Source organism: Delphinapterus leucas, chromosome 10 (genome assembly GCF_059928025.1).
Source record: "Delphinapterus leucas isolate spDelLeu-1000000601 "Yukka" chromosome 10, BTC_Dleu_Yukka2, whole genome shotgun sequence".
Taxonomy (NCBI): domain Eukaryota; kingdom Metazoa; phylum Chordata; class Mammalia; order Artiodactyla; family Monodontidae; genus Delphinapterus; species Delphinapterus leucas.
The window spans coordinates 87,107,325-87,134,279 of NC_143138.1; the positions used below are offsets into that span (position 1 = coordinate 87,107,325).

Below are 26,955 nucleotides of genomic sequence, written 5' to 3' on the forward strand. Positions count from 1 at the left end.
TTGAGCCCTTTCGTACTAATGCAGGTGTCATACAGTAGGCTTGCCTGCATTCATAATTTTCCTGAAATTTTTCTGAAGAAACATCATAGATTTTTGGAACTGTCTTCATCCTTCAAGGTGTTGGGAACATTGGGGCAGCATTTTCTTGTCTCTGTCTGAGCAAATTGGCCCTGACTCGGAAGAGATCATGAACAGAATCCAAATGGTTGTTTTCGGGAAGGACTATTTCCATGAGCAACAGTGTCTCCTGAAGCCATTTTTCTTCTAAACGTATCTCTTAGATTATCATGGAAATCATGGGCAACACCATAAGAATAAAGAACAAAATTTTCAAACTCAGGAAAGAGGAAAAAACAGAAAAAAGCCACAGGAAGTCTCAGGCTCGAATGCATAAACATGAAAGTCTAGCGTCCTCTGGCGATGTTGACATTTTCAGGGACTTATTAACGTTTCTTTTGCTACCTGGACAGAAACAGCGACAGAGCACTAAGGGAGCAGGAGGAAAGATCTCTGCATGGACGCCTTTGTTGCTTTCCTAATCCTGCCTGGGTTAAATTTTTGTGGTTTAAGAGGAATTTCATTTTAGGGAGGGAAAAGAAAGCCTCATGTTTTCAGAAAATGAGCGCTTTAATCTCTTTACATGGCTAGAATCCAGAAGAGACGAAGGCTACGGTGATCTTGTATCTCGAGCCTGGGGAGTAGTCGGCAGCAAGCGTGGAGCTGGGTGGGACCCAGTCCACCACCTGCTGACCATCCTCAGTCCAGGCTGCACTGCTCCCCCCGGGGTCCTGGTGTAAGTGAAGTCCTGCCACGTCAGCACAGCAAGCATGGCACTCTCCTTCCACATCTTGTTTTCATTTCGGAGAAGTTTCCAGGGACTTGCCTAGTTAGCAGGCAGACCCTACAATTTTATAACTAGTCATTTGTATGCAGTCTGTCGTGTGGTGGGCTCTCCTTTCTATAAATATAAAGCCGGGAGGTAATGTCTGAGTTTTAGGTCAAGGGTGGGATCTGAAAACGTACACCACACTATAAGTAGCCGTTCCAGTGCACAAGAGAAATGAAATCTTCCTTCTATTTTGTTTTTTTTGGTGATTTAGACCTGGCTGACTTCCAAAACAAATTTGAGACGTCTAACAGTAACAGAGACATATACAATAAGGCCATTGAAATACTTATGAAACATGAAAAGTCATAAAGAGGAGTGGGAAAGAAGTACTTTTTGACAAAAACTAAGGCCACTGTTGTTGTTTTTAATTACTAATTTTTCCAAATCTGAATTCTATTTATTTTTAATTTTTGCTGCGTTGGGTCTTCGTTGCTGCACGCGGGCTTTCTCTACTTGCGGTGAGCAGGGGCTGCTCTTTGTTGAAGTGTGCGGGCTTCTCATTGCGGTGGCTTCTCTAGTTGCGGAGCACAGGCTCTAGGCGCGCAGGCTTCAGTAGTTGTGGCACGAGGGCTCTAGAGCGCAGACTAGTAGTTGTGGTGCACGGGCTTAGTTGCTCCGGGGCATGTGGGACCTTCCCGGCCCAGGGCTCGAACCCATGTCCCCTGCATTGGCAGGCATATTCTTAACCACTGAGGCCACTGTTGTTATGAGGATTAAGTGTTCAATTTAGCTATAACGGGGCTTCCCTGGTGGCGCAGTGGTTAAGAATCCGCCTGCCAATGCAGGGGACCCGGGTTCGAGCCCTGGTCTGGGAAGATCCCACATGTCGCGGAGCAACTAAGCCCGTCCGCCACAACTACTGAGCCTGCGCTCTAGAGCTCGCGAGCCACAACTACTGAAGCCCGCGTGTCTAGAGCCTGTGCTCCCCAACAAGAGAAGCCACGACAATGAGAAGCCTGCGCCCCGCAACAAAGAGTAGCCCCCGCTCACTGCAACTAGAGAAAGCCCACGTGCAGCAGCGAAGACCCAATGGAGCCAAAAATTAAATAAATAAATAAATTTATTAGAAAAAGAAAAATTTAGCTCTAACCTTCCTGACAGCCGTGTCAAAAAGGGAACCATGATGGGCTGCCTTATTTTCTTTGAATGATAAGGGGAAAAGTTTATCAAGAGGGATCATTTATTCTTCATGGAACTGAATTCTAAAATGAGAATTTTATATTAGTATAGACTTCGGATTTCAGAAGACTCTCTCTCCAGCTTGCTCTGAAAACTCCTCTTTGAGCCTACATACGGAAGAGGAAGTTCAATATAACTGCCCATCTGTGTGATAGGAAAAAGAATTTGGCATCTGGAGTCCAGAGGATTGGGTTCTAGTCCTGAGCCATTTCACCCTAATTTGCTTATCTGTAAACATGTGGGTCGATCTACAAGTTTTCTAAGATCTCTTCCAGCTCTGACATTTGATGGTCCTGTGATGAGATCAACAAGTTCAGCTGCAAAATCCCATCAATGACTGTTGCTTAGCCCTTTGTGCCATCTCTTGCAAAATCACTGTTTCTCATTTACTGGCTGTAGCCTAGCGCTCCAAGTGATTAGTCAGCCTCAACCCCCTCCTGAACTTTATTCTTTGTCTCTGTGTTAGCCTGGCTATTGCTGTTTTCTCTTAAAATATGACTTCTAAGGGAGACTTAGGCTACCTCTGTCATTTTATTCCACAGTCATTCAGCAAATGTTTATTGCACATGTATCCTGGGGCAGGTACTCAGTGTGCAATGGTGAATGGAGTTGCCTCCCTCCCAGAATTTGGGGGAGGGGGGTGGGGAGACAATACAGAAACACATTACACACTTGGCAGCCTCTGGAGCTGCCCCGAGAGGAAGCGTGCGTATTTGCTCATCAAGAGACAGCACTTCCTGCAGTTCTCTTTGGTCTCTGAGATAAGTCTTCTTAGAGGGTTCAAGCCTGAATAAATGTCTCACTAAAGAGGGATGATGTTATACAGCAGAATGCCAAGTCTGTGGCCATCCTATAATTAGCTGGTCGCCCCAGAACACATTACAGATCTCTAGATCTTGGGGACCATCTATGATATTTTGTCACTGTGAGTCCTGATTCTTGTCCAATTCATTTTTGTTGATTGGTCTGTGAGACCCCTCTTTCACCCTCTCTGTGTATTCAGTTAATAAACCCTCTTGGTTTTATCCCCAAATATAACCCCAATCCCACTATATCTACCACTTCCATGCTACCACTGAGCTAAACACCATAGTTTGACACATGGACTACAGTAGCTTCTCTCTGGCTTGGGGTTTCCACTCTAGCGCCCTCTACAGTCCATTTTCCATACAGCTGCTGGAATAATCTTAAATATGTAACTGGGTCACTTTGCTGGTTCCAGTGCCTAATTTCCCATCATGCAGAGTAAAATTCTATTTCTTAGTGTGGCCTTTGAACCCTTGTTTGATTTCAGCCCATTTAGCTCTCTGATCTCATGTCCTGCCCTTCCCCACTTCACGCACTCTGCTCCAGCCACACTGGCCTTCAAATGCACTCATTCCTACCCCAGCACTGTTTACTTTTTCCTGTGGTGGAATGTTCTTTGCTCACATCCTTGTGTGGCTAGCTCCCTCATTTCTTTCAGCTCTGATTTCAGATTCTGTCCTCAGCGGGATCTTCCCAGCTGCCCTAGAAAAAAGGGCCCTGCCCATCATCTTCAACCTCCTTACTCTTATTTCGTATTTTTTTGGAATAGCACTCATCATTGTGTGAAAATCCTACTTTGTTAGCTCCTCCCCTCTTCATGCACACTTCATGTCTTATTAACCAGTGTACCACTGGCACCTAGAACAGAGATGATTTCACAGTAGGTACTCAATAAATATTTGTTAAATGAACTAATGAATGAGTAAATGCAGCAACCCCCCCCTTGTGCCAGCACTAGACTTTACTTATATTATTAAGTTACATGTTACCTAATAACATTCAAAACAATCTTACACCCTTTAGGAAAATAGTAAGTATCTCTAATAGTAACATCCTTCTAAGAGAGGGAATGTTTTTCTTTTTAAGAGGTTTTATTTTTTACAACAAATTTGTGGAAAAATTGGGGAGTATGTAGTACAGAGCGTTACCATATAGCCTGTATCCAGTTTCCTCTCTGATTAAAATCTTACACTGGTACAATACATTTGTTATCATTTATCAAGTGATAGTGATACATTATTACTAATGTTTAATGTATTTAGATTTCCTTAGTTTTTACTTAGTGCTCTTTTTCTGTTCCAGGATTCTATCCATGACACCACAGTACATTTAGTTGTCATGTCTCTTTCAGCTCCCCTTGGCTGTGACAGTTTCTCAGACTTCCCTTGTTGTTGTTTTTTTTTTTGCGGTACGCAGGCCTCTCACTGTTAGGCCTCTCCCGTTGCGGAGCACAGGCTCCGGACGCGCAGGCTCAGCGGCCATGGCTCACGGGCCCAGCCGCTCCGCGGCATGTGGGATCTTTCCGGACCGGGGCACGAACCCGTGTCCCCTGCATCGGCAGGCGGACTCTCAACCACTGCGCCACCAGGGAAGTCTCCCTTGTTTTTGATGACCTTGCGAGTTTTGGAGAGCACTGGTCAGATATTTTATAAGATACTCCGCTGTTGGAATGTGTCTGGTGTTTTACTCATGGTGATAACTGGGGTTATGGGTTATCTGGAGGAAGACTGTAGAGGTAAAGTGCCGTTTTCATCACGTCCTATCAAGTGCGTATACTACCGACATGATTTAACATTGACCTTGGCCACTGGCTGAGCTAGTGTTTGTCAGCTTTCTCCACTCTAGACTTACTCTTTCCCCCCTCACTATACTCTACTCTTTAGAAGGAAGTCACTGTGCACAACTCCCACCTAAGGAGTGCGGAGTTGTGTTCCCCCTCCTTGAGGGCGGAGTATCTCTATATAAATAATTTGAAATTCTTTTGTGTGGGAGAGGTTGTGTTTGTTCTCCCCCCTGTGTTATTCAGTCATAAATCAGGATGGACTGGTAGATATTGATTTTGTGCTTTGAGTTACAGTCCAGTATGACTTTATTTTGTGGCTGAAATTGTTTCCGTCTGGTGATTAGTAGCTCTTTCACTTGGCTGCTCTGCTCCTCTGGTAGACCCCCATCACTGTGTTTCGGCTTTCTGTTTTTAGTTTTGCCTTTCTGAGCACTTTCTTACTCGGGCGCTACAAGATGCTCCAGGCTCACCTTGCTTCTCTGGATGAGGGAGTGTTTTTATTTCCTAGAAGCACCAGCGAAAGTTTTCTCCCATCTCATTGGCTTTGGTTGGTTTAAATGCCTACAGTGTGGATGAGGAAATGGGAAGGAGTAGAGGGGTGGGATGGGATTAGCTAATTGAAGTAAACCAAGCAAGGGCCACCCGTTGAGTTAGGGATGAAGCCAAGACCACCTAAACCACTGGGGGGAGGGTGATGTAATAGACTTGTCTTTGGCTCCTGACCTCCATTCTCCCACCCCACCCCCAATTTGACAGTGAACTGTACCTCCAGGCAATGGTCTAAGCCTGCTATGACAGTCCCATCCCTGTTGTAGTGTAAACTTTATATATCCAGGGCTAAGACATAATTTCATTTCTCTGGCAATAGTTACTGGTGTACAGGTGTTACATGACCCAAGCTGGCCCAATCAGTTCCTGCGTAAGAAGGGAACGGGGGCTTCCCTGGTGGCGCAGTGGTTGAGAGTCCGCCTGCCGATGCAGGGGATACAGGTTCGTGCCCCGGTCCGGGAAGATCCCACATGCCGCGGAGCGGCTGGGCCCGTGAGCCATGGCTGCTGAGCCTGCGTGTCCGGAGCCTGTGCTCTGCAACGGGAGAGGCCACAACAGTGAGAGGCCTGCGTACAGCAAAAAAAAAAAAAAAAAAAGGGAACGGAATAAGAAGAGAAGGACTTATTTTACATTATTGGACAAAAGACTTTATCTTCTAGATATGAACAAGGAAATAAATAGTCCCAGTTGTCACCACGATCCTTAGAAAACCAGCTTTGGCTGAAGTCATCACTCTGGGCAGTAGAGTAGAGAAACAAGGAGACTATGGGTCCCTGAGGACAGTACTGAGCCCTGGAATCCACAGATCCAGAGGCCTGCCCTATCTAGGGCCCTTCTCTTCCACGCTGGAGTTGAGGTTTCTGTTATTTGCATCCAGAATCCTCTTAACAGAACCAGATGGTTCTTTAAATCAAAACCTCAGTGCTGTTGATGGAGAGAGAGGGGAATGACTGTAGGGGGCACACAGGAAATGAAGGTCCGTCACACCCTGGAGCGGCCATTCTGTGCACCTGACCTTGTCCCAGGTGGCAGGTGATTCCGGGATAGGTTCCTAAGCCAAATTAGAGCCTTTTTTTTAGGGATTTAAAAAATTGGGGTCAGAGACAGCATAAGGGAAAACTGTTTCTAGTGGCTGCAGCTGTGTCTCTGCCAGGTGGAGAAAGCTGGTCTGCATGGAGAGTTCATGGACCCAAGATGACCTGGAGGGGTGAGAAGCAACATCCAGCAACCGGGGTGGGGGTGGGTTCTGACGTTGTTCCCAAGGCCAGCTTCTGCCCTTTGCCACTGTCCCGTCCCTGTCCTAGCTTCCATGAATTGAGTTTCTGTCACTCACCACCATAACGTCCTGACTGATGTGGATATGTAGCACCTGTTTTTTAGCACCTTTGGAAAATTCCGTAAATAGTGGCCATATTGACACATCTCCCTAGAAACTCCATAGGTGAGAGTCATTGGAAGAAAATCTGAGAACAGATTTGTTTCCTTTGGAAATACTTCTCTTCATGTTATAATTTACTGTAAGAAAACAAGAGATAAAGTTTTATGTTATATCTATCTTGCCACCATTTAAAATATTAAAAAAAAAAAAAGAAAAGAAGAGGCTTCAGTTGAAGACGGAATTCATTGTATGTTCCCCTCCAGATCTTCCCCAGCGCTTGATTTATCTCATATGATGAAATTTCGAAAACTGCCCCCTGGAAAGAGGAGTTTCTTGACTTCATGCCTTTATTGGGAGTCCATGATTTTTTTGGCAGCCAAGAGCGACTGTGGTGTGTTTGAGGGTGATGTTTGGATGCCCCTCCCCCCGACCTCTTTTAGCAACACGGAAGACTGTCATCTTCTGGTAAAAATTCATCATGGTACAATTTAGAGTCCAAGCTTTCCATAAATAGGAGGCAATAGAGAACACATAATCTGAAGCGTGATTTCCTTTTATACAAGAGGAAACTGAGGTCCAAAGAGCTAAAATTGTAATAATGCACATAAAACACCAAGCACAGGGCCAGCTCATGGCAATCACTCAGCAAGTGACGTGCTGCTCTGAGTACCGTTAGTGTCCATGGTTGCTTTATTATTTAGAAACTGAATCCTAACTAGATCCAGCTGACTGGCTGTGTGGCTTTGAATGAGTCAGTGCTCCTCGGCCAATCTAGGCTTTCTTCTAAGTTCAACGAGGAAATGAAACGATGTGAGTCAAAGGCTGGCACGGTACCTGCAACACGAGAAGGTCTCAGCAAATGTTAGCCAGAGCTAAGGATTTAGGCAGGCTTTTCCCTGGGTTGTGTCTTGAGAAAATGAAGACAGCTTCCACATATAACGAATGCTACCCTAACCCCAGTGTCCTGGTCCTTAGTGAAAGCTCCGGGAATAGATGGGACAGGACCCTTTTCACTGCCTCTGGTTGGGTTGGGCGATTGTTCTGGAGACTTTGAGACCTGGAAGTCAGGCTGTCTGTAGCTTTGATTTCCACTCAAGGGCAGAGAACTATTGTTTCCGAGCTCAGAAAAGCAGAGGGTAAGTGAAGAGTTTTCAGGAATTAGGAGGTGTCCTCAGGCACCAAAACGCAGAATTTTGTTCACAGACAGTGCTCTTCAGGGGCCTGTGTCTCTGCTTGGGCTTGAACCCTTGCTCTGCTTTTTCCTCATCCCAGTTTTGTGGGAATTAAAAGGAGCCGGGTTGTCTGACCACTGGTTCCAAAGTAACAAGCCTTAGTGTTCAAGTATCAAATTTCATCCCTCAGGAGGAATGGGTTAATGGATGTCGGGGTTAATGGATGTCGGTGTTAATGTCTGAGAACTTTTAAAAATGCACAAACACTTCAAACCTCGTTTGCAATAATTTAGGGTATTGACACTTAAAATAAATTTTTTGCTGCTCTGCCTCGCCCATTTTGGGCATGGACATAAAATATTTGGAGAAAAATGAAGGCTTCTGATGCATCTAAGTTAATATTTAATAATAATGATGATAACAAGTAATATTTAATGCTGACTTAAAACATGTCAGGTACCGTATGAAGCACTTCACCACGTTATTTCGTTTAACCTTCGTAACAACCTAAGGGGTGGGTGCTATTACTGGATAGGTCAAATTCTTTTTCATTTGGAGTGATGGAATCCCAGCTCATCAGCTCATATCACTTAATCATAAAAGGGGATTTACTAGCTCATAAAACTGTGATGTGCAAAGGAGATAAAGCTTCAGTCATGGGTGTGTCCAGGATGTGTGACCATCTTGCCTCCATCTTTTAACTCTGCTTCCTTCTGTGTGGGCCACACTCTCAGGCCAGATTTTTCCATGTGATAGTTCCAACGGGTCTGGCTTAAGTCCTCCTCCTTTAGTAACCTTGAAGGGAAAGACTTCATCCAGCAAGAGTCCCAGGGCTGCCTCTAACCGCCCTGGCTTGGATCATATGCACACCAACCCCTGATGTCTGCATCTGGGGGAGGATGCTTCGGTGCGTCCAAACCTCATGAACTGAGAACAGTGGTTTCCCCCGAAGAAAACTGAGGTGCTCTTACCAGAAACACCTGGAAATGGACGCTAGTAAGAAACACCAAAACCAAAAGCAAAGAGCCACTAGAATCAACAAGCCCTTTTTACAGATGGGGAAACTGAGGGTGAGAAGTAGTTAAAGTGTGTGCCCAAGATGGGACAGCCAAGTGGCAGACCTAGAATTTGAAGCCAGCTCTGTGTGCATCTAGATCCATATTGCTTACAACCATACTGTACTTGGGAACAGATCTTGAAATGTGAAGTATTTGATGGCTTTCCAGAATCCCTTTGAAGAAGATCCCTTTGATAAAATCTCTTTTCTTTTTTTAAATTTGAAAATTGTTCGTATTTGTAAGGGAAAAAAACAGATTATAAAAATTATCCCATTCTTTAAAGGTTTTTACATATTTATATACACACACCTACATATAGTGGTTATAACTCTGGAAGATGGTATACCAAAACGTTAACAGAGGTTATGAAGTTGGTTTGGTTACCCCTCGCCCGCCTTCGCTTGTCTGTATTTTACACTTTTTTCTGTGATAAGTATATGCATTACTTATATATTTATGAAACAATTTAAAGTATATTAATTATCATAAAAATTTAAAATCCCTATTGGCCTGAGGCATAAGAGTATGGAAATTAGCTGGGGAGACCACTTTTCCTTTGCTTAAATTGGTAAGTCCCGGGGCTTCCCTGGTGGCGCAGTGGTTGAGAGTCCGCCTGCCGATGCAGGGGATGCGGGTTCGTGCCCTGGTCCGGGAGGATCCCACATGCCGTGGAGCGGCTGGGCCCGTGAGCCATGGCCGCTGAGCCTGCGCGTCCGGAGCCTGTGCTCCGGCAATGGGAGAGGCCGCAACAGTGAGAGGCCCGCGTACCGAAAAAAAAAAAAATTGGTAAGTCCCTTATGCTCTTTTTCAGGAAATGAGATAGAGGTGCCCATTCTCAGAATATGTAATCCTCATGCTTCTCCCTCGTATGTCACCAGACATTTATTTCAAACCAGCGCTGCTGGTTCATATTTTTTAAATCTCAATAACATCTTAATTTGAAAAGAAGAGGGAGATGGAGAAATAGAATCCCCTGTGTGTCAGGAACAATCACGGGGGGGAGAATGAAATGAGAATCAGTCCAGGCAGCATCCTAGAGTTTTGGAAGGAGAAGAATTATAAACCCAATTGTGCGTGACCTCAGCTAAGAGCGAGAGGATGGATTATGGAGGTAGAGATGGTGCAGGTGTGCCGTGCGAGTCACACCTGGCGGGGCTGTGGGTGAGGACTGAAATCCAGTCCACCTTCGGATCATTGAGTCAGGAGCTCTGAGTAGAGATAAAGGCTTCATCTGCCTGGAGGGGCTCCTTTTCTGACTCGCTTGTGTGTGACCCCAAATACAGCGTCATAAATAAAAGCAGGGCTTCTTAAGTCCAGCTGCCTGAGTTTGAATCCTTGCTCTGCTACTTCCTAATCATAAAGCATGTATATGTGTACAATGATGGCTAAAAGCAGACACACACACCTAGAGACGCACAAAGTCACCAACTTTGGACATTGAACACCTACTGTGCGTTAGACCTAGACTTTGTTTAGGAACACAGCCGTGTTTCAAATATCATGATCCAGACTAAGTACAAACTATTAGTAATTGGATGCCCTTATCGAATGATTTTATCAAGCCTCCGCCTCATGGCAGATACTTTGGGCACTGTGTCAACACTGTTCACGTAATGCTGGGACTTCAGGCTTTTCTGTCTGTCTTGGAAGATTAAAGATAGTTGATTTAACTCCAAACCATGGGTCGTTAAAAGTGATTTAACTGTTAGCACAGTCCTGAGCGTCACGTCTGGGTTGCTAAGTGAAGGCTCTACTAACAGCTTCGGTGCGGAAATTTTTTGTCAAGGGTCTCCTGTGTTCCCAGACCTGTGGTTTGTGAGGAGCTTCACTAGTGCCTCTGGCTGCCAGCACTTAAGGCAGATATAACCACCCATCACCAGACGCTCCTACTAGGGGCTGAATCAAGGTATTTCCACGTCTTCAACTGCCACTCTGACCCCATTTGCAAACTTCTACATTCAGATAGCCGTGGCTTCGTCTTGTAAGAGATTCCACTAGGGGAGAGGGGAGTGGCATTCTGCTAGTCAAGTCTTCCCCTAGGGTGAGCATATTCAACCTCTTAAAATGTGTCTGCTTCCTTCCCCACCCTCATGTTTCTGTGTTTCCTTCCCTGTTAAAACTAGTCACCAAATGTTTCAGGCTGTGTTTGAAAGAACTGTGATTTTTTTTCCGTCCAGCTCACACTGCTGGCCCGTATCATAGCATCAGCTTTACCTGAGTTAATTTAGCCTGTCAGTTAAGGAGAAGCCCTGGAAACAGAGGTAGCAGCAGATGGCAGAAAAGAGGGTCTGAGTAAAAGCAATTACTCGCTTTAATAATTCAGTGTGTTTTGCAGTAATAGGCTCCAACGTAAATAGCAGACACACAAATGCCGTATTTCATTATTTATACACTCCAGAAATTGAAGTTTAATTAAGTCACACGCTTGAGACTTTTTAAGCAATTAAGGAGACGCTTCGTCTTGGGCAGCGCGGAGGTGGTGAGGCTGCTTCTGCTCTGAGCCTTCTGTGTTATTATGAGCATCATTTCTCATTGGATCACAGGGCTGGCTTAAGCCAGGACAATGGGGGTGGCGTTTTACAAGCCTCAGTTGTTCCCACGTCAGTATCATGATTCTTTTAACATGACTACACTACCATATGCTAACTTTAAAAGGAAAAAGTTTAAACCTATCCCTGTTATAAATGTGTGCCTTTATGTATTTAATAAACAGCTTTATTGCAATATAATTCAAATACCCTTAAAAGGTGTGTACACTGTGGAGGTTTTTAGTTTACTCACAGACTTGTGCAGCCATCCCTGCTATCCAATTTCAGAACAGTTTCATCACCCAGAAAAGAAACCCTATACCCATAAAAACAGTCACTCCCCATTTGCCCCTTCTTTGAGTCCCTGGTAACCACTAACCTGCCTTATGTCTCTATGGATTTTTCTATCCTGGACTTTTCATACATATGGAGTCATAAAACATGCGGTCTTTTATATTTTCACGAGGTCCACAGTTCACGGTTTTAAAGGTTCATACATGTTGTCACATGCATCAGTACTTCATTCCTTTTTATTGCCAAATAATATTCCATTGTATGGACATACCACATTTTGTTTATCCATTCATCAGTTGATGGACATTGGGGTTGGAATTTTTGGCTATTGTGAGTAATGCTCCTATGAACATTTATAAATGTACACATTTTTGTGAGGACATATGCTTTCATTTCTCTCGGGTAGATACCGAGAAATAGGATTGCTGGGTCATATGGTAGTTCTATATTTAAAATTTTGAGGAACTGTAGAACTGCTTTTTGAAGTGGCTGCACCGTTTTGCAATCCCACCAGCAATGTTTGAGGGTGCTAATTTCTCCACATTCTAAGTATATTTGTTTTTAAAGGAAATTTTATAACATCACCATGAATTGTCAGCAAAAACATAAACAGAAGGTAATTGTCAAATCAAGCACTAAGGAAACCAAACAATGTTGTTCATTTCTAACTTGATTCTCCTGCTGAAGGTTCTGTATCTAAAGTCTGCTGTCTTTTCAGTTGAAAGGGAGGATTAGGCAACATTAGAAAGGTGTTCAGGGGACTTCCCTGGTGGTCCAGTGGTTAAGACTATGTGCTCCCAATGCAGGGGGCCTGGGTTTGATCCCTGGTTGGGGAACTAGATACCACATGAATGCTGCAACTAGGAAGTCTGCATGCTACAACTAAGAAGTCCACATGCCACAGCTAAGAGTCTGCACACCACAACTAAAGATCCCGCGTGCTGCAACTAAGAGCCAGCACAGCCCAAAATAAATAAATATTAAAAAAGAGAAAAAGAAAGGTGTTCAAGACATATTAGCACCAACTGAGACTTTCTTATTGCCATTGTTGAAAAAGAACTGAAAATGGAAAAACTTCTCACTATGAGACTCAATGTTATTTGATGCAGTGTCTAAATGATAACTGCAACCTAAGCATCACCGCTTCAGAACACAAGGAATTTGGAGGCACTGATGCCATACGCAAGTGTGTTTCATCTTGTTTCAGCAGTCAGCTACACGGTTACCTCATACAAGGAGTTCAGAGGTGGCTGGGCTAATGTTTATTACATTTTTTTTGTTTTTGCTTCTTACGGTCTGGTGTTTTCCAAGAACTCTTGGGTAAATTCGAGAAACTGTCAAAATTACTACATTCTTGCTAGGATAATAGCTATTAACCCAGTAAATCCATTCCAGGGAATGTAGTGAAAGGAAATAATGCAAAGAAAGAAAGAAATCTATTGGCCCACCCATGCTTAGTGCAAGATTTTTTAATATATATAACTGAGAACAATTGGAAACAACAACACAAAGGAAATGATGGTAAGCCATATGGTGTTTTAGCTGGATGGAATAAAATGATGGTCATGAAGACTTAAAAAGTAACAAGAAAAATAAAAGAAGCAGATGAAAAAAGTAGGATATAAAATTGTATGTACAGCATTACTGCAGCTGTAAAAATATGTATTCAATGGAGTAAAGACCAGAATGTAACATGCAAAAAAACCCATTTTTTATGGGGCAAGAAGTTTTTTCATGTACCAACTTTACTATTTCAACACGTTTTACATTTTTTAAATTGAAAATGTGCATTGTGTTTTATTCCAGTGTTTTTTCTAAAGATATTTTTAATTTATTGATACACTGTCTTATATTGACTGTAAATAATATTGTGTACTTGCTATAAATTACAATGAAAGAATATATAATCACCAGCTGAGGTTCATTTTTGGAATGAAATAAACAAAGACCATGATGGAAAATAAAAGGGACGGTGCTCCTTCAATGAGGTGTCAGGGGAGGCCATTCTACTGTCCAAAAGAGAAGGAGGCAGCTTTGCAAAGAGCTAGGGAAGAACATTCCAGGTGGAACAGTTTGTGTGAAGGTCCAGGATATGAGCCCAGCACTAGGTGCTTCAGGTAGTAAGAAGGAAAAGGTGCAGGGTGTTCAGCTCACAAAACTGAAGGATCGGGAACCATCTTCTAAAGAGCAGATGAAGCCCCGAAGAATATTGAGGAACGGGGGTGAGGAGAAACACCTGCAAGAAGCTCAACTCAGTGAATGAAGAGGAATAAACCGGCAGCTGAGAGACGACGGCAGCACGGAAGGTGGAATAGCTGCATCCACGGACTTCGCCATGGAGACATGGTCCGCGTCTGGGCGCGGCAGTGAGAAGCAAGGAGAAAACCAGCCCCGCCTCCTGCCCTGAGGCCCCTAGGACAGGGCAGGAAGAACAGCTGCCACTCGAGGGGTCTGCTGGGGAGGTAGCGTCCTCACAAGGCAGCATGTTTTCATTAAGGCAAGAGGTGAAGAGGAGACCGTGAGAAAAGGCAGAGGATAGAATGGGCGTTGCTGAGGGCTCGGGGAAGAGTTTGGCAGACAGAGGAGAGGTGAGAGGTCAGCTCAGATGATGCGCTCCTGGCTGGAGATGAACGGCACGTGGTTGTAGTTCAAGTGTGTTCATGTGCAAACTCTGAGGCCTCACCCCAGACCCACGGAATCAGAATCTCTGTGAGATGGGGTTTCAATACCAACAAACACCTCCCGTGATGATGATATGCAGCCGGGTCGGGAATCCGCTGTGCAACGTGGTATCTGGTGTCTCCTCCGCCTATGAAACTGGTGGAGTGATGGAGATTTGATCAAGGTCCTAGCAGTGAGCTACAGAGAGGGAATGGATTCATGGAGCATTTCAAGGATGACTCCTAGTGAGAATATGAGAGAGGCGGAGTGAGTCCAAGGTGATTGGAAACCTATTTTTAAGACCTACGTTAAGACACCTTTTTTTTTTTTTTTTTTTTTTTTTTGCGCTACGCGGGCCTCTCACTGTTGTGGCCTCTCCCGTTGCGGAGCACAGGCTCCGGACGCGCAGGCTCAGCGGCCATGGCTCACGGGCCCAGCCGCTCCGCGGCATGTGGGATCTTCCCGGACCGGGGCACGAACCCGTGTCCCCTGCATCGGCAGGCGGACTCTCATCCACTGCGCCACCAGGGAAGCCCTTAAGACACTTTTGATTGCTAAGTTGTAAGTTTGTTTCACACTGACTTAAGTAGAGGAGAATTTATTGGCTTGATCAACGAACTTCCAGGGTTAGGGTCAGTGCACCTGGATTCAGGTGCTCAAGGAATGCCACCCGAGATCTGACCCACCATCTTGTAGCTCTGCTTTCTACTCTGCTGACTGCCTTCCAGGCTCTACCAGTGTGGTGGCCAAGGTGCCTGCCATCAGCTCCAGCCTCGGCAACAGGTCTTTAAAAATCCTGGACAGCAAATGTCCACTCCAGTCTTCTTTAATAAAGTGTGAGTAAGGACATAGTTAACCACCAGTCAGAGCAGGGGAAGTACAGTTCCCCATCTCCCATTTGCCACCAACACCTGGTGACTCAAGGGGTTAAGAAGTCCTAGGTTCACAGACTGGACTTCCCTTGATCCTTGCAGAGCCTTCAGGTGACATTTGAGAGGGGCTGAGTGTGCTGTTGGTAAGATCTCGTGAAAGGCACACCATTTCAGCACCCTTAAACTTGATTATTCCGTGTGACCACACAGCACAGACGCTTATTACCCGAAGCCCAGGATTTTTAATGTAACGTGAGAGGTAACACAGTAGGGGCAGCAAAGGTCTCGTTAAACCCCAGCCGCTGATACTTGAACTGCCACCAGGAGAGGCTTTTATTTGTCTTTTTTAGTACCTGTCACCAGACACCAGAAAAGATTGCAGGCCCCAGCCCCTGCTCTGTGTACCGTGCGGGGTCCCATATCACTGAAGCCTGCAAAGAAAAGAAGTGGCCTGCTGTGCTGCAGGGAGGTGCAAGCCTTTTTAATCAAAAAGAAAAACAAAGTATATGTCAAATAGTTTGGGCGTACGAATAAAACAGACAATTACATCATGAATTTCTGTGAACCCTGCACTCATCTTAAGAAATAAAAACTTAAGTCCCTGGAAATAACCACTGCCTTGCCTTTGATGTTTCTCATCCTCATGCATGATGACTTTTGCTCCATATGTCTGTGAAGAGCACGCAGTGCTGTTTTGCTGGTTTTCAAGCTTCATCGAAATGGTCTCATGCTATCACTATCCTGCTACAAATTGCTCTTTCTCCTCTTGATCCTTATGTTGACACGTGACTTTCTGAGTTGTTCGTTTTCTCTGCTGTGTAGTATTCCACTTAAACTTGTCAAATATATTCATGATTCTCCTGTGCGTAGACAGAAGAGTTTTTTCCAACTTTTCACTATTATACACAGGGCTGCTGTGAGCATTCTTGTGTGGGTCCTGTGCAGACGTGCAAGAGTTTCTTCAGGTCACATATGTAAGGGTAGAAACCAGAAGAGTGAGGGCGTATATATATATATATATATATATATATATATATATATCTTCACTCCTGATAGATGTTGCCAAAAGGCTTTCCAAAGTGTTTGGGTCAACTTACACTGCCGCTAGCGGCCTCTGAGCTGTCCCCCACCTCCATATCCACTCTGAGATGTGTATGGTCCAACTTTTATTTTTTATGTTTTGCCAATGCGAAAATAACGTGGAATCTCTTTATTGTTTGAATTAGTATTTCCCTGATTACTGAGGTTAAAACTTTTAATTTATGTAAAAGCCCAAGGTGTAAAGCTAAACTAGGCCGAGTTGTTCTATTTGGGAGTGGGGTAATGGTTCGTATTTAAGATATCTAAGCTATTGCATTTATCATTTTAGTACCTTTGGATACCTGTGTTTTTAAACATTGAACATAATTTTAAGCAAGTGAGTTTGCATTAAATCTCTTTTGTAGCATACTTTGGCTGGTATTTTGACTGTCTTTTTTGTTAATTGACTGTGATTTTAGCATTATCTGTGACGCATCCTTCCCATCCCTTTACATACATTGGTTGGGAGTTGGCTTTAATAGCAGGTATGAAAACCCATCCATGAAGCTGAGGGAGAGAAGACGTCTGAATCCTGAAGGCAAGGGTTCTTGAGTTCACCAGGCATGCTCCTGATTTAGTGTCTTTGCTCTGACTGTCCCCTCTGCCTGGAATCTTCCTCACCCAGAAAAGCACGTGACTCCCTCCTGCCTTCCCCACCGTCAGGCTGTCATTGTATCTCACTTGCTCAGTGAGGACGGCCCTAACTTTGCACTGTATGATATATTCCAGCCCATCAGCCACTCCTGTATCCCTCCTGGCTCTGTTATCTATTTCCTCCTAGCACTTACCACTGGATAACTTTCTATATAAGTTACTTAGTTATTGTTTGCTTTGACCATTATTCTTCCTTTGTCTTTTTCCTACCACCTGTAGAATGTAACTTCTGCAAGGGCAGGCATCTTGGTCTGGTTTGTTCGCTACTGTCTTCCTGGCACCTAGAACGGTGTCTGGCACGTAGTAGGCACTCAGTATACATTTGTGGACTAATAAATGAGCTGCAGTTAGCAAGGCAGAGAGAGCAGAGAAGAGCATTTCTGAGAGACAGTGTATGTGCCAAGGCCCGAAGGCAACCCAGCATGGTCTCATGACTAGGCGTGAGCTGGAGAGCTGCAATATAAGTGTGACCGTGATTTTGCATGGCTGCCCGTGCAGGCGGAGGGTGCTAGAGGCAGTTACAAGAGATATAAGTAGGAGCCGCAGTCAGCAGTTTGGACTTGACCTTGAAGGCAGTCGGGAGCCTTACATGATTTTTATCAAGGGAGTAACACTATCCTATGTGCATTTTTAGAAGAACGTCACTCTGGCACCCACAAGAAGAAATCATAGGATAGGGGTTAAGGATCAGACTGGAGACAGGTGGACCATCTAGGGGGCTGTCACAGCGATCAGGTGAGGGAAGTTGGTGATCTCATCAGGTAACAGCAGGGGCATGGAGAGACGTGGACAATTTCAGGAGATATGTAGGACATCTCTACTTGTCTTTTCCTCCGATCCCCGAAATAACTAGAATCTCAGTGACTCCCCGAATCTGAGCTTAACTAAGCCAGCAGGCTGTGCTTCTATTCAGCGCGCTCTTAAGTAATCAAACTGGAAAGCTATCAAAAGTCCTCCACCCACATCTTCAACTTTCCTCTTGGTGAAAGAAATCTGGAGCAAGGCTGCCTTTATTCGACCGAGCAGTGAATAATGGAGCAGCACGCTGATTGAACTCGAAGTTTTTGGAAGGAAGGTAGCATTCCACGTCCAAGTTCCCCTGGTCTCCAGATCTTTTGTGCAAGTAAATTAGTTTCATTTGTCTCAGGGCACCTTTTCCAGGCCAGCTTCTTCCAGCTTGCCTGCAAATGTTTCTCAGTGGTGTGTTTGAGGCTTGGCTGTGTCTCCTTGTCTGGAACAAATGTTTTATGACGAGGAAATAGCTGGATGATGATTCTGGACTTCTTGGACCCTACTCCCCTCTCAGCTGTTGACTGGATATTTGATACCTTGGTAATTTTCAGCTTAACCTGCCCCCTCTCCTGTCCGCTTCTCGTTAATATGCATTTCACACTGGAAGCTGAATTTCATACCTACCAGCTCCGCAGTCTTGAGCGAGACAGTTAGGATTAACACCTGTTTCTTTAAGACTCTCCCAAGATGGAATGGAGGCCCATGCGTTGTTTTCTTTGCTCACTTCCCGGGTGTGCATGATTTTCCTATGGTCCGGTGGTCATGCATTCCACTGCAAGCTAAAACCATCCAGATCATGGGAGTATCATGTTGCTCATTTCACATGGGAAAGCCACCGCCCACCTTCCTCTTGCTCAAGTTGCGTTCAAATCTAATTTCCATGGCCCATGTGAGTGGGAGCTCCACAGCCCTGTGTCAGCTGTCAGAGTTTAGCAATACCATTTCCAAACATGGGCCAGTAGGCAGCCAGCAGGCACTAGACAGCTCAGTGCTGGCGGAAAAAGCCTCAGACACCTATAGCAGTCCAAACAGTGACTCATCCTGCTATTGCCAGGATAAATATGGGAATAAACGGTATTTTTCTCTAAGCAGGAAGAATTGTCAAAATGCTTATCATTTTATAAAATATAACAGATTGTGCCTGTTCATGTTTTGAAACGTTCCAACCCTTCACTAGCTGTTTTTTTTTTTCTTTTATGAGTTTAATAACAGCTTTCACCTGTTTTTCTTCTTTCTAGGAGGCCTGGAGAACTCAGGAGTTTCCAAGCTGTACTGCCCCCCGAGCTCTGGATCCACCTGGCCGTGGTGGCCTGTGGCAATCGGCTGGAGGAGACGCTGGTCATGCTCAAATCGGCCGTGCTCTTCAGCCACAGGAAGATGCGATTTCACATCTTCACCGAAGAATCTCTGAAGTCCGAGTTTGACAAGCAGGTGAATGTGCAGGAATTGTGGCACGCTGTTTACTGAGTGCAGACAGACTGCATTGCGGGAAAGGCATATCCTGTTTCCTAATTATTTTGCTGCATACTCAGCTGTGCGCCCATGAACCCTTGACTCTGAGCCTTACTGTTCTCATCTATAATATAGGGATAATTACACCCCCTGTAGAGAGACATGGTGAGGATTAAATGAGATGATGCACTTAAAGCACTTGACCCAGGGCTCCATCCCTCTTGGTGTTATTGACATTGTTCTTAGTGGGAGTCACGTAGCTAATTTTTATCTATGTATGTATGTTTTTGAATGACAAATAATATATGCTCATCAAAATAAATTCCAACAGTATAGATGTTATAAATTAAAAAGGCAGAAGTCCTTGCTACGGTTCTTTCCCACACAAGAAACTGTCAGAGTCAACACTTGTGAGTGATTCTCCCATATTTTTTTTCATATGCAGGTGTGTGTGTGTTTACACATCTGTGTGATTGTGTATGTTTGTGTGTATACATGTATATTTGTATAAGTATAAACACATACATGTATAACACATGCACATGCACATATTCTTTTATTTTATATATATAAATATATAATATACTTATTTATTATATTTATTTATCAAAACATATTTCTTTTACAAAATCCAAATCACTCTCTGTGTATTATTCTGGAACTTGCATTTCCTCACTTAAAGCCATAGCATCAACATCGTTGCAGGTGAGGACTCATAGATTCTCACCTCATCCCTTTTTGCTGACGACACAATCTTTTATTATGTGGCTGGGTCATCATTGATTTGACTCTTCCTGTACTGAGGAATGAGTAACAGCTTCCTCCCAGTCCAGGAGAGCTTTGGAAATGCCTCTTCTCCCCGGGCTCGGTACGTGTGCGACTGTAGACTAAGCTTTCTTTTCCTCGAGAGGCTTCTCTTGCGGCGAGTTCTTGTGCGCTGGCAGAGAGAGAAGCTCTTTTGTTTTGTATCTACCGACTTGTGTCACCAGGCTGCATCCTGCCACTGGGGTAGCCACGCTGATGAGAAAGGCCAAAGCAGCCTGTTGGGCAGAGAAAGACTAATAACAGAAAGCTAGAAAACGTGTTATGTTTTCTCCAGAAAAAAAATCACGTCGACATCCTCAGCAAGAGAAATCAGGGCAGAACAGTCTTGGGACTTTGAAATTGATTGGAAAATGGCTTGAGGAAGGTCTGAGTCAGTGAAAGGGGCAAAGAAAAACATTGAAACACACGTAGGTAGCTTCTCTGAAGCTGTGGTATAAGGGGAATTATAATTAATAACAATAATAGTAGTAATAATAATTTTAAAAATAAAATAGCCTTTATCAAGGCCTTATGACTTATGATTTACTCTTACGGAATCCTCACAAGAATCCTTTGAAGATGGTAATAACCATGTCCCTATTTTACTAGCTGAGATCATTGAGACTCAGAGAGTCTTAGTGAGTAGCTCATCAGGTGTCAGTTCAAGGTTACTGACTCAGACCTCCACGAACTTAACCACTGTACCCTACTACCTCCCAAACTAGTAGATGGAAGTCTTGAATTCAGAATTTAGCTCCACTCTTGCTGTGTGATCTCGGGCAAGTCTTGTGGGCTTTTTGGACTTCGGTTTCCCCCTTTGTAGCTTGGGACCAGCAGAAGTGATACAAGAGATGCTCCTCGGTAATCTTGATAGGCTAGCTCAGGCTGCAGTGACAGCTTCCAGAAAGCTCAGAGACTTTCCACATGCCTGCTGCGTGGCTCATGCAAGCACAGCAGGGTCCCTGTCCACACGGCCCCCTCAGCCTGGGACCACAGTTGACAGAGACCATTCATGCACGTAGCTGCACCTGCTGGAACATTTGGCCTCTGCAGTTCTTGAGATGCCACTAAAGGAAAGATTGGGACTATCGGATCCCCACTGTGCTTTTCACTCCCTCAACTTGGCAGTGACATTTCTGCTCCTATTTAACTGTCCAGAAGCAGTTGGTCACAAGGCCCACCCAACTCCAAGGGGGCTGAGAGGTATCCTACAGGAAGGAATGGAGGAAAAGTGGCTATGGGTCAACACAAGTCAGGTCATGTACAATATCCATTGGACAAGTATTTATTGAGTACCTACTGCATGCTAGAAGTTGGGGCATGAGGACAGAGCAGAACAGAATACAGGCTTGTACTTTAAAAAGACAAGAGAAGTCTTGTGTATGTGTAACTATAGATGTGTAACAGATTGTGTTTTCCAAAGGGCGTCCTGTTATTCACACCTTTGTGTATTTCCCTCCTGCACTGTCCCAGGCCTGGCCTGTGTGACCAGTAGCATAGGGAAGAAGTGATGCTATGTCACTTTTGAGATTAGGTTTAATAAGGCACTGTACCTTCCATCTTGGTTGCGCTCTTTCTCTCTTGGAGGTCAGCTTTTATGTCAGAGCAGCCCTTGCAGAGGCCCATGTGTTAAGGAATGAAGGCCTCTTGCCGACACTCGTGTGCTTGAGCTTGGAGACAGGACCTCTAGCCCCATCCCGCCTTCACATGACTCACCCTCATGAGAGGTCCTGAGCTGGAACAACCCAATTCACAGATCCCTGACCCTAAAAAATGATATGAGTTAATGAACGTTTGTGGTTTTAAGCTACTAGCTTTTGGGGTAATTTGTTATAAGGCAAGGACTAATACAGATACGTCTACATACATAATACGTATGTGTATATAAAATAGAGTATGCCAAATGTCCTGAAGCTAGATCATTGAAAGCATACAGCTTGTGCCTGGCTCTGTCTAGGGATGCCTGGCCCTGGAACCTGGCCACCATGCAGTGAGGAAGTCCAAACTCGCCCACACAGAGAGGAGCTGAGGTCCCCAGTGGGTAATTGACCTCCACCACCGGACATGTGAGAACGAGCCTTCAGATGATTCAAGCCCCCAGCCTCCAAGCCTTCTAGCTGAGGCCCCAGACATTGTGGAGTGGACTCAAGCCGTCCCTTCTGTGCCTTGTCTGAATTCCTGATCCTTGGATATCTGAGCATAATAAATGGTCATGTCATTTTCATTTTTTTTTTTTTTTTTTTTTTTTTTGTGGTACGCGGGCCTCTCACTGCTGTGGCGTGTCCTGCAGCGGAGCACAGGCTCCAGACCCGCAGGCTCAGCGGCCATGGCTCACGGGCCTAGCCGCTCCGCGGCATGTGGGATCCTCCCGGACCGGGGCACGAACCCGCGTCCCCTGCATTGGCAGGCAGACTCTCAACCTCTGCGCCACCAGGGAAGCCCGGTCATGTCATTTTATACTACTAAGTTTTGGGGTAATTTGTTATGAGCCATAGTACCTGGGACATTATAAATTAGGAGCTAAAGTATGGGGAAATATTGCAGATACCTGTGAAGTTGAGCCACGTTTTACGTTGCCGTGCTGACTTTATCCCTCTGATGGCTTATTTCCTCAGTTCTTTGTTACACCAGTGAAGCTCCATTGGCAAAGGAGATTATAATAGGGTGTTCACATCACGGCAGGGCATATGGAGTCACCCCTTTCTTTTCCATGCTGGGATCATGGTGCAAGTTTAGATGTTAAATATTGGCTCTTCCGTAAGTCACAGAACTTTTCTCAGTCTCAATTTCTTCATCTGTATCAAGCAAAAATCTATAATAGACATACAAAAGGGACAAACAATTCTTGCTCTTCTTATTGCTGAGTGTAATTGTGAGGCTGAATCAGATAACCTATTTATTCTCTCATTCCACAAAGATTCCTTGGAACATCTCCCTGTGTTAGCCCTGAAGCTATAGATCAGCAGCAGTTGGTTTCTGCTCAGCCACATGAGATGCTGGTGTGGAGGCGCAGGTTATACCATCCTTCTGAAGGTTGTCAGTTTCAACACTGAGGCATTGTGGGAATATCCAGAGTGTCTTGGGATAACTTCCGGAGATGCTCAGGGCCACATACCTCAGGGTCAAAACAAAACAAAACAAAATGCTAATCGCCATCATTATCCCTCTGGAAACGGCATTGTGGACGAGTTCTGTTATACTTAAGTAGAAATTTTTTTAAAGCTGCTTAAGTACACTGTCTGGTGGTATTTACTGTCTACGTTGTTGGTATTTAATATTTGAAAGTTTCATTTATTTTTGTCATCTCCCAGTATAAAAGCTGAAAATGCCAGTTGGTTGATTTCGTAGCTTCTCCAGAAGTTCAGGATCAAATATATGATTTAAGTTTGGTTAATTTGTGCTCCTGCCCTAGACTTAGAATCAGGAAATAGTGCGACACAGAAGTGGGGATGGCCACCAATCCGTTCTGGTGATAGGTGGGGCCCCATGGGGCATTGACATCATGTGTGTGTGTGTGTGTGTAGCTCTGACATAGGAAGAGGTGTCAACAGGAATTTCTAGTGGCTGGAGTCAGTATACTATTCAAATATAGACATAGGAACAAATATAATTGGACTGAATGAATATTCCACTTAAAAGACATGGATCGGCAAAGGTGGATAAGCCCTTCTAGAAGATAGGATGCTAAAGATCAAAGAGTCAAGGAAATCAGTAGACTATGGGACCTTCCCGTTCTCCTTCCAGGGATGATTTTGGGCTGTTGTGCAGTGGCACAGTTATCCTGAGTATTTGTGCCCAGTGTCTGTTCTGATTGGTTGGTACTGTTGTACTGAATGTTCATGCCCAGTGTCAGTTCTGATGTGTTCGTGCACTTGTGTTGGGTATTTATGCCTGAAGATTTCTCTCCCAAATATCCATCTCAAAATTGCAAATTTAAAGTGTTCCCAATGGTGTGGTTTTTCAAAAAATTTTATGCGACTGTATAAGCAATATATGTACGCTGTAAAAAAAAAAGGTATATTAGTGGACAGAGAGTAAAACTATCAAAAAAAAGTTATAAAATCAGAAATGAAAAAAATCAACCATCATATTCATGCTGAGGAGAACAATTTTTGTGTATTTATTTACATTTCTTGTCATATCAACATCAGAAATGGAATTATATTCTATATTTTCTGTCACTGTTACTTATATTACTGAATTTCTTCTAAAATAGGGGTTGACCAACTTTTTCTGTGAAAGACCAGGTAGTAACTATTTTAGGCTTTGCAGGCTGTCTGGTCTCACAGCTACTCACCTCTATTCCTTCTTATAAAAGCAGCCATAGATATACCTAAACAAATGGGTATGGCTATGTTCCAACAAAACTTGTATTTATGGACAGTGAAATCCAAATTTCATGTGATTTTCACATGTCACAAAGTGTTATTCTTGTTTTTATTTTTTTTGCGGTACGCGGGCCTCTCACTGTCGCGGCCTCTCCCATTGCGGAGCACAGGCTCCAGACACGCAGGCCCAGCGGCCATGGCTCACGGGCCCAGCCGCTCCGCGGCATGTGGGATCCTCCCGGACCGGGGCACGAACCCGTGTCCCCTGCATCGGCAGGCTGACTCTCATCCACTGCGCCACCAGGGAAGCCCTCTTGGTTTTATTTTTTTCAACTATTTTAAAATGTTTAACCCATTCTTGGCTTGTGTGCTATTTGTAGCAGGCTGGGTTTGGCTCTTCCACTACCATGTTTTGCTGACCTTTTTCTGCAACATTGTCACTAGTAGCTGCATAGTATTCTGCCGTGTAAGCCTATCCCAGAGCTTATTTCACCAATTTCTTATTTACCTTGTTTCCTATTTTTCACTGTTACAAACAATGCTACAGTAAACAACCTTGTAATAAGTGTGTATGTACTTTTGGAATTTTTCCTTAGGATAAATTCTCAGAAGTGGAGTTACTGTGGCACTGGGAAGGCATTAACTAAAAAGAATTAAGAAGATACACAGATACATATGCAAATAAGCATATGAAAGGATGCTTAAGATCACATGTCATCAAGGAATTGCAAATTAAAATGATGAGATACAGCTACATACCATTAGAATTGCTAAAATCCATAACACTGATAACACCAGATGCTGAAGCGGATATGGAACAACAGGAACTCTCACTCATTGCTGGTGGGAATGCAAAATGGTACAGCCGCTTTGGAAGACGGTTTGGTAGTTTCTTAGAAAGTTAAATGTAGGCTGACCATACAATCTGGTAATCGCACTCCTTGGTATTTACCCAAATGAGTTGATAAATTGTCCACACAGAAACCTGCGCATGAATGTTTAGAGCAGCTTTATTCCTAGTCACCGCAAACTGGAAGCAAGCAAGATGTCCTTCAATAGATAAACAGGCAAGCAAACTGTGATATGTTTATACAATGGAATATTGGTCAGTGATAAAAAAAAATAAACTATGAGGCTACAGAAAGACATGGAGGAACTTTAAATGCATATTGCCAAGGAGAAAAGCCAATCTGAAAAGACTGTATGCTGTGTGATTCCAACCATATCACATTCTGGAAAAGACAAAACTGAGAGACAGTAAAAAGATCAGTGGTTGCCAGTAGTTCAGAGATGAAAAGGAGGGAGGAGGGATGAATAGATGGAACAGAGGGGATTTTTAGGGCAGCGGAGCTATGCTGTATGATACTATAATGGTAGACACAGAACATCATGCATTTGTCAAAACCCGTAAAATTACACGACACAAAGAATGAACCCTAATGTAAACTGTGTATTGATATTGGTTCTTAACAATGTATTGATATTGGTTCATCGGTTGTAACAAACGTACCACATTAATGCAAGATGTCAATGATGGGGAAACTGGGGGGTGGGAGGGAAAGGAGAGAGGGTATATGGGAACTGTCTCTGTACTTCCTGCTCAATTCTGTAACCATAAAACTGCTCTGAAAAATAAAGTCTATAAATTAAAATAATTTTATTATAAAATTAATTTATGCAGACAAAGTAATATACACTGTCCATAAAAGTCTTAAAGAGCACAGAAATATAAACTTAGAAAACGAAACCACCACCACCACCTCCTCCACAGGTACCCACGTTTAACTATTAGGTGCATATCTGTTCAGATTTTTCTCTACGTGTAAGTGTATGCATATATTTTTCCCTGTAAGATAGAACCGTATTATACATTTCGTATTGTACTTTGCTTTTACTAAGACCTAACTATATATTGTAACCATTTTCTCATGACAGCACATATAGATCTACTTTAACTGTACATCAGTCCACCGCGTAGTTCCATCGTAATGCGTCTTCCCAATTCCTTATCGTTGAGCACTGAGTATTGAACAAGGTTTTTTTGCTTGCTTGTTTGTTTTTATTACAAACTATGTTTCGGTGAAAGTCCTTGTGCGTCTGTCTTGGGATTTGCTGTTACTAGTCTCTAAATTGCCATGCTGGAAGTTTGTTTAAATTTACCCTTGCAGTTTAGGTGCCAGTTTCCCATCATCCTTGCCAACTCTGGGTGTTATTTTTTTAAATCTTAGCAATGGTCTTTTTATTCAGTGAGCATAAATTGTGGTGATAAAATTAGACTTTCTTTGTATGCTACCTGAATAATTTCCGCCTGGCCATGCAGAAGATTTAGGTGTTTTTCATATTTCTGGGGTCTAATCACCCTCCCCTGACCTTCCATGTTTTTCAGCTACGACAGTGGCCAGACTCATATACAAAGAAGTTTGAGTACAGAATCTACCCCATCACATTTTCGGTTGGAAACCCTCAGGAATGGAAGAAATTATTCAAACCGTGTGCTGCCCAGAGACTCTTTCTTCCGGTAGGAACACCTGCTTTTAATAAGATGCTGCTTGGGAGAGAATTGCTCTTGGAAACATCATGGAATTAACTAGGGTGTGTTTAGAGACATTTTAATTACAGTGGAAAATATGTTCCTCTTCGTTTCTGTAGTTGATGCTCTGAGTCTTCAGGGTGTA

The 26,955-nt window shown here is 43.8% G+C and overlaps 1 protein-coding gene across 1 annotated transcript in view; it reads left to right on the forward strand.

Annotated features, from left to right (window-relative positions):
- Positions 1 to 26,955, forward strand: part of GXYLT2 (glucoside xylosyltransferase 2) — an 84,325-nt gene that overhangs the window by 1,956 nt on the left and 55,414 nt on the right. Inside the window, exons 2-3 of the mRNA XM_022572549.2 lie at positions 18,935 to 19,127; positions 26,667 to 26,798. Coding sequence (XP_022428257.1) covers positions 18,935 to 19,127; positions 26,667 to 26,798 — 325 coding nt within the window. The remainder of the gene's footprint in view (positions 1 to 18,934; positions 19,128 to 26,666; positions 26,799 to 26,955) is intronic.